This window comes from Hemitrygon akajei, chromosome 4 (assembly GCF_048418815.1).
Source record: "Hemitrygon akajei chromosome 4, sHemAka1.3, whole genome shotgun sequence".
Lineage (NCBI taxonomy): Eukaryota > Metazoa > Chordata > Chondrichthyes > Myliobatiformes > Dasyatidae > Hemitrygon > Hemitrygon akajei.
The window spans coordinates 16,413,426-16,420,855 of record NC_133127.1 but is presented as its reverse complement, the minus strand read 5'-3'; the positions used below and the strand labels follow the sequence as shown (position 1 = coordinate 16,420,855).

Genomic DNA, 7,430 nt, shown 5'->3' with positions numbered 1-7,430 from the left:
CAGCGCCCTATTTGTCCTGGCACCAAGCTCCTCGCAGCGTCAATTAGTAGTAGTCACGAAAAGGGTTAATCTTAATGAGAATGACTGGCTCGGAATGGGGGGAAGAAGAAATTCCCTGGCGTAACGAAGAGCCAGCGATGAGGACATTCGATATTTGATTGACGAGTTGCCCCCATCACCTCAGTGTCAGACAGCTTCCTCGCTTCATACGTGACGTAACTGAAACATGTGATTGGCTTGTGTCTCAACTCTAGCACTGAACGGAGTATTGGGAGCCTTGCAAAAGAAAACTTTTGCATTTCTTTTAATGTTTTGCTGAGACGCACGAGACATGTTTTCTTGGAGCCGCTCTGTGGACGCCAAATATGGAGTGGGTGAGTTCCAATGGGCTATCTGCCCGTTTGATTTTCTTTTATTTAAAAAAAAAGTTATAGAAATGGACGCGGTTTCGGCGAAGTCTCGGCGTTCCAGCATGTAAGGTGGAGGGGAGTAAAGCAACAGTTGTTTCCTGGCCATCTGAGGAGACACTTATACACAACAAAATTGGATAACAAAAACAGGATGTGGTTTAAAATCAGTAAAGCCGTTGCAAGAGCCAATTATGACCCCGGGTATGAGGAGTGTGAAGTGTCCAGTGGCGAAGGGAATGATGTTGTACATGTACCTCAGTGGCGGCTCCAATAACATCCCCCAGTTCCTAACTGCAGGGGGACTGTCAATGTGCGCTCGAAATCTGTCACACGTTCAAATCGAAACACTCTCGGCAACGCGCCGTACGGAAACCCCAGTTTGAAAGCACAGGCGGCTTGCAGGTGGCACTCAGAAATGAAACAGCACACACACACACAGAATGCAGGAGGAACTCAGCAGATCAGGCGGCATCGATGAAAAGGAATAAGCAGTCGACATTTCGGGGGCCGCCCAAAACGTCAACAGTCTATTCCCCTCCATAGATGCTGCCTGACCTGCTGAGTTCCTCCAGCATTTTTTGTGAGTGTGTGTGTGGATTTCCAGCGTCTACAGAATCGCCTGAGTTTGTTGAGTAACGTGGTGCATTTAAACTCCAGTGTTTGTGAATGTCTAGATCTCTCTTGGGACAATCTCTCTTGGGAGCTGCGACTCTAAGCGAAAAAAAGACAGTACATTCTATGTCAAAGTTCTAGAGGAAAAGGCGATTTCGTTTATACGGCATCTTTCCCTTCTCTTTATTTTCCTAAATACTTTTTGTTTTATGCTGGTTGCGTGTGTGACATATGTATTGTGAGTGCACCGTGGTCCGGATGAATATTTTTTTCATTTGGTTATATATAGATATACAGTCAGATGACAGTGAACTTGATTGTGTACCCCATATGATTTTATATATCCTTCAAAGGCATAGTAAAGTCATGGTTAGTGTAATGCTTTACAACACCAGCTGTTGGAGTTCAACTCTCACCACTGTCTGTAAGGAGTTTGTACATTCTCCACCTGACTTTGTGGATTTCCCTCCAATTCCTAGTGTTCTTTCTTTGGGGGAGAAGGAGTGGGGGGGGGGAAGGAGGAATGATTTCATGGGGCTTTTCTTCACCTAGATCAAGAGATCCTGGAATGTATTGCAGCCAGTCAAAATTCATTTGAAGCGTTGTCATTGTACAATAGGAATGGTCCAGTTACTGAACTGGGTTAGTAAGTTGTGGGCATGGCATGAAGCATAGTGACACTTGTGGACTGTCTCTAGAACATCCTCAGACTATGCTTATTGACAGAAATGATGTATCTGACTGTTTCAATGTACACCCGACAAATCAAGCTGATCTATCTAATAACGTCCATTCTCAAACCCCTTCTCTCCGAGGAAAGGTCCCAGCTTATCCAGCCTCTCCTTAGAACTCAAGCCCTCCAGTTCCAGTAACATCATCTTGTGAGTCTTTTTCTGCATCACTTCCAGCTTAATTTGCAGAATTAGTCCGAATGTGAGTTATCGAACGTAGAGCAATACAGCTTAAAATGTTGAAATCGAACCACTTCCGCTCGCAGCTCGTTCCACACTATCACCACCTTCCGACTGAAGAAGTTCCCCCTCATGTTCCTATTAAGCATTTCACCTTTCACCCTTATCCTCTAGTTCTGGTCTAGTAGAAAGAGCCTGCCTGCATCGCCTCCGACTATACCCCTCATTATTTGTATGCATCTATCAAGTCTCTTCTCATTCTCTTATGCTCCAGGGAATAATGTCCTAACCTGTTCAGCCTTTCCCTATAAATCCGGTACTCAAGTCCTGGCAATATCCTTGTCAATTTCTCTGCAGTCTTTCAATCTTATTCAAAGTCAAAGTACATTTATTATCAAATATGTATACTATACACAACTTTCAGGTTCATCTCCTTACAGGCAGTCACAAAATAAAGAAACCCAATAGAACCCCCCTCCCTTTATTTTAAAAAGACCACCAAACACCCAGCGTGCAGAAAAGAATTATACAAATGACAAAAGCAAGCAAACAAGTGAAGTTTACAAAAGTGAGTCCACAACTACCAAGCCAGTCATCACTGCAGCCGTTCCAGTGGCCCATTAGTTGTAGACCACAACTTCAGTTCAACGCAGAGACAAGTAAACCTGCGGAGCAGCGAGCGGAACCAGCCTATCCCTCAGCTCCGCTGCTCCAACAATCTGTCCCGGCACTTAAATCATCTAAACCTCAGGTCATTCCTCGCTCTCGGGCCCAGGCACGGGCTTCGTTGCCCCGACTTTGCCTTGTCTCCCCACACTCTGCCCCGGTTCTGCCACATCGAATGGCCTCCGAGTCAGCGCCAGCAGTGGCCAAACATTGGCTCATTCCCCTCTTTCGGGCCCCACCACCTCAAGTAAGCCCGTACACTGCAAACTGTAACCATCCTGCACCTGTGAGACTTCAGTTCACACTGCAGAAATGTCAGGCTGTACAGGTGGATCAAAAACTTAACTCTGAAAGGGAAGTTACAGGCTATTATAGTGATCGTTTACCAGAAAGAAGTGTGATTAATAAAGTAGTTAGTAGTTTTCTTTGTTTTGTTTGCTGCTGGTAAGTAGTTTCTGAGCTTCACCAGTGCCAGCTTAAACCACACATCTTTCCTGTAAATAGGTGACTAAAACTGTACATGATACTCCAAGTTAGGCCTCACCAACATTTTAAATCTTTAACATAACATCTCAACTCCTGTACTCAGTACTTTGATTTATGAAGACCAATGAAGGCTTTTGCTTTACCACCATATCAACCTGTGACAACATTTTCAATGAATTATGGATCTGTATTCCTAGATCCCTCTGTTCTACCACACTCCTCAGTGTCCTATTGCTCATCCTACCCTAGTTTTTCCTCCCAAAGTGCAAGAACATGCACTTGTCTGCATTAAATTCCATCTGTCGTTTTTCAGCCCATTTTCCCAGCTGGTTCAGATCCTGCTGCAAGCTTTTTCTTCACTGTCTACTACAACCCCAGTGTGAACTGCAAATTTGCTGATCCAGTTTACTACATTATCATCGGGATCATTGTTGTAGATGATGAAAAATGGACCTAGCATCAATCCCTGTGACAACCAGAAGTCAAAGGCCTCCAGTCAGACACAAGTGTCTACCATCACTTTCTGGCTGTAAAAAAATTCATTTATGATCTCCCACATCTCATTCATCTCCATGCATAGGTAATCACTTCCAGAGGACCAATTTTGTTCCTTGTTATCTTTTTGCTCTTAATGTATCTGTCGAAGCTACCCCATTCCTTCTTTTAGCTCTCCTAATTTCCTCCTTAGGTGTTCCCTTGCATTTCTTATACTCAGGTACCTCATTTGTTCCTGTCTGCCTACATCTGTTATGCACCTCCCTTTTTCTTAACTGGGGCCTCAATATCTCTCAAAGTCTGGTTCCCTAGACTTGTTATCCTTGCCTTTTATTCTGACAGGAATATACAAAATCTATATCTCAAAATTTTATTTTTGAAGGCCTCACGCTTACTAAGTACACCTTTGCCAGAAAACAACCTGTCCCATTCCATACTTGCAGGATCCTTTCCGATACCATCAAAATTGGCCTTTCTTCAAGTTAGAATCTTATCCCCAAGGACCAGACCTATCCTTTTCCATAATTATCTTGAAACTAATGGCATTATGATCACAAGGTGCAAGCTGTTCCCCTGCACTAACTCTGTCACCTGCCAGGCCTCATTCCCTAATAGGAGATCTCATACTCTCTCTAGTTGGGACCTTTCTGTATTGATTAAGCAGACTCTCCTGAGTACATTTGACAAACTCTATCCCATCTAGTCCTTTTAAAGTATGGGAGTCCCAGTTAATATGTGGAAAGTTAAAATAACCTACTATCACATTTTTATGTTTTTTGCAACAGTCCATGATCACACAACAGATTTGCTCCTCTAAATCCTGCTGACTAGAAGTGAACCCATTAATGTGGCCTGCCCTTTCTTATTCCTCACTTACCCCAATATAGCCTCATAGATGAGTTCTCCAGCCTATCCTGTCTGAGCACTATCGTGACATTTTCCCTGATTAGAACAGGAGTCCCACCATGCTCAACCTTTCGATTCCTGACTTTGTATTTAGTCTCAACAACATCTTTACCTGTGGCCACTCCACTCCCTGCTCTGGTGCCATCGCCGTGCAACTATGGCTTCTGTTAGAAAAACTCATTGAAAGCTGTTGGTATTTATCTTGTGAATGAGATCCGGGTTTAAAAAAAGAGGAATCATTAATACATCCCCCTTTGTAAAACCTTAGCCAGCGGAGGAGATTTAAAGCACAGGTTCTAGGCCAATGCAGAACACGGCAGGCAGTTGTTCAGAGTACTCCCAGAAATGGTGAGGAGAGATTGGGCAAATAGTCTGAATTCTTGATGTTGTGTGAGGGATACATATTAAGTAGAAGGGTTTCAAGCAACTTCCTGCAGAGAGTATCTAATCTGATGACATGTCCAATGGGTTGGACTCTGTTAGGTTTGTGTTCAGGCCTGTGGCATGGAGACGCAAGACCAAAGGAAGTTGTTAAGGGTGCTTAAGAAGTCATACGGTGCATTGGCCTTCATTAGTCGGGGGGGGGGGGGTTGAGTTGAAGAATCATGAGGTAAAATTTGGTGCTCTGTGGAACTCTGCTTAAACCACACTCAGAGTATTGTCAAAGGCGACACGAGTGAATCTGCAGATGCTGGAAATAAATAAAAACACAAAATGCTGGCAGAACTCAGCAGGCCAGACGGCATCTATGGGAGGAGGTAGTGACGACGTTTCGGGCCGAAACCCTTCATCAGGAGTCATGATGAAGGGTTTCGGCCCGAAACGTCGTCACTACCTCCTTCCATAGATGCTGTCTGGCCTGCTGAGTTCTGCCAGCATTTTGTGTTTTTACTCAGAGTATTGTGTTTGGTTTTGATTGTATCATTATAGAAAGGACATAGCAGCTGCAGAGAGGGTGCAGAGGAGATTTACCAGAACCATAGAACATTACAGCACAGAAACAGGCCTTCTGGCCCTTCTTGGCTGTGCCGAACCATTTTTCTGCCTAGTCCCACTGACTTGCACCTGGCCCATATCCCTCCATACACCTCTCATCCATGTATGTTTTTCTTAAATGTTAAAAGTGAGCCCGCATTTACCACTTCATCTGGCAGCTCATTCCACACTCCCACCACTCTCTGTGTGAAGAAGCCCCCCCCCCAATGTTCCCTTTAAACTTTTCCCCCTTCACCCTTAACCCATGTCCTCTGGTTTTTTTCTCCCCCAGCCTCAGTGGAGAAAGCCTGCTTGCATTCACTCTATCTACACCCATCATAATTTTATGTACCTCTATCAATTCTCCCCTCATTCTTCTATGCCCCTTGGGGAGGAAATGGATAATGCAAATGGGCATAATTTTAAGGTGATTGGAGGTAAGTATAGTGAGAATTGATGATAGAAAAGTGGAGGACTATATAGGAGGGAAGGGTTAGATTGATCTTAGAGAGTGTTAAGAGGCCATCACAACACTATAAGCTGAAGGGCCTGTATTGTGCTGTAATGTTCTATGTTCTAAAGTTCTAATAAAGAGAAAAGGGCAACAGCGCAGCCTCAAAACCCCAGCCACACAGTGCTGGTTGGGCACTGAGTGATCATGCAGTGGTTTGGATGTGCTTTCAGACCAAACTGATGGGGCGAGAGTCTGCTCCTTTCTTTCTTGGAAGTGAAAAGAATGTCAGTTCTTGTTGGTTGATCATCCTTGAAACTCAGTTGGCTGCTCGGTGGAGAATTCACAAGAGTTCTTTCTCCAGTGGGGGAAGGAAAGAAGCAAAAGGAGGAAAGAATGCGTAGGTCCTTTCACAACCAAGATCAAGAGATTCTGGAATGTATTACAGCTAGTCAACATTCTTTTGAAGTTATGTTGAAAAGGAATGATCAAGTTATAAAACTGGTATCCAGATGACTAGTCTAGTACTGAAAAGTACCCAGGGCTTCAAAGAACCTCAAGCCCTGGAGAAAAACTCACAAGGTACAGGGCAGCAGTGACCCCTATGCTTCTGTACCCTCCTGGGGCAGTTCCTGAACCCTTCCTTCCTGTCAGTTTTCATGGGCTTTGAGGTGACCGATGAGGTTAATGTGGGACATTTGCACACAACATGTCAGAGGAGCTTCTCAGAGTGGTGGGTGAGTAGATGTGAGGTTGTCCATTTTTCTGCCACTTGCACAGAGCTGCGTTGTGCCCTTGGTGAATGATCTCGAGGTTCTTGATACCACCCGGAAAAATCCCATTCCTCATTTCCTGTGAGAGTTTCCCAGGAAACAGTGGGGATGTTGCATCCCTTCAAGGTAATCTTGACCTGTGATAAATTGGAACAGGATGTTTGTTTTGAGAGTCTGGTTTGGGAATATAAGAGCAATGTGGTAATCCATCAGTGTAGCCAATTCAGTATGGTAAACAGAAGTAAACCAGGGCCTCGAGGCTAATGGTATCATTCTGAGCAGTGTGGAAGAATGGATAGATCTCGGGTCCACGTCCACAAATACCTCAATGTTATGATACTAATTGAATGGGTGTATAAGAAATCATAAGAAAAATAAACACGTGTCATTTGGAAGTGAGCAGACTAAGATAAACATTTTGAAAGCATTCCATTGTTTTCATAATTTGCTTCATATGGTTTTCATGATATGAAGTTAATAATTCGTAATTTGCCTTGCAAGCTGATAGGATTGTTCAGAAGACATATGGTGTGTTGGCCTTCATTAGTAGGGGGATTGAGTTCAAGATCCGCGAGGTAATGCCGCAGCTCTGTAAAACTTTGTGTTTTGTGTTTACTTCTGTTCAACTCTTAGAGGAAGGATGTGGAAGCTTGGGAGAGGGTGCAGAGGAATTGTACTAGGATGCTGCCTGGATTCGAGTGCATGTCCCATGAGGATGGGTTGAGTAAATGGGAATGAGAGGTGA

General features: G+C 44.0%; 1 protein-coding gene across 1 annotated transcript in view; it reads left to right on the top strand.

Annotated features, from left to right (window-relative positions):
• The first annotated feature begins 238 nt into the window (after window positions 1-238).
• The window catches only part of LOC140726138 (dedicator of cytokinesis protein 2-like), a 1,234,790-nt gene continuing 1,227,598 nt past the window's right edge, over window positions 239-7,430 (top strand). Inside the window, exon 1 of the mRNA XM_073042110.1 lies at window positions 239-374. Within this exon, the coding sequence (XP_072898211.1) occupies window positions 332-374 (43 nt within the window). The 5' untranslated portion in view covers window positions 239-331. The remainder of the gene's footprint in view (window positions 375-7,430) is intronic.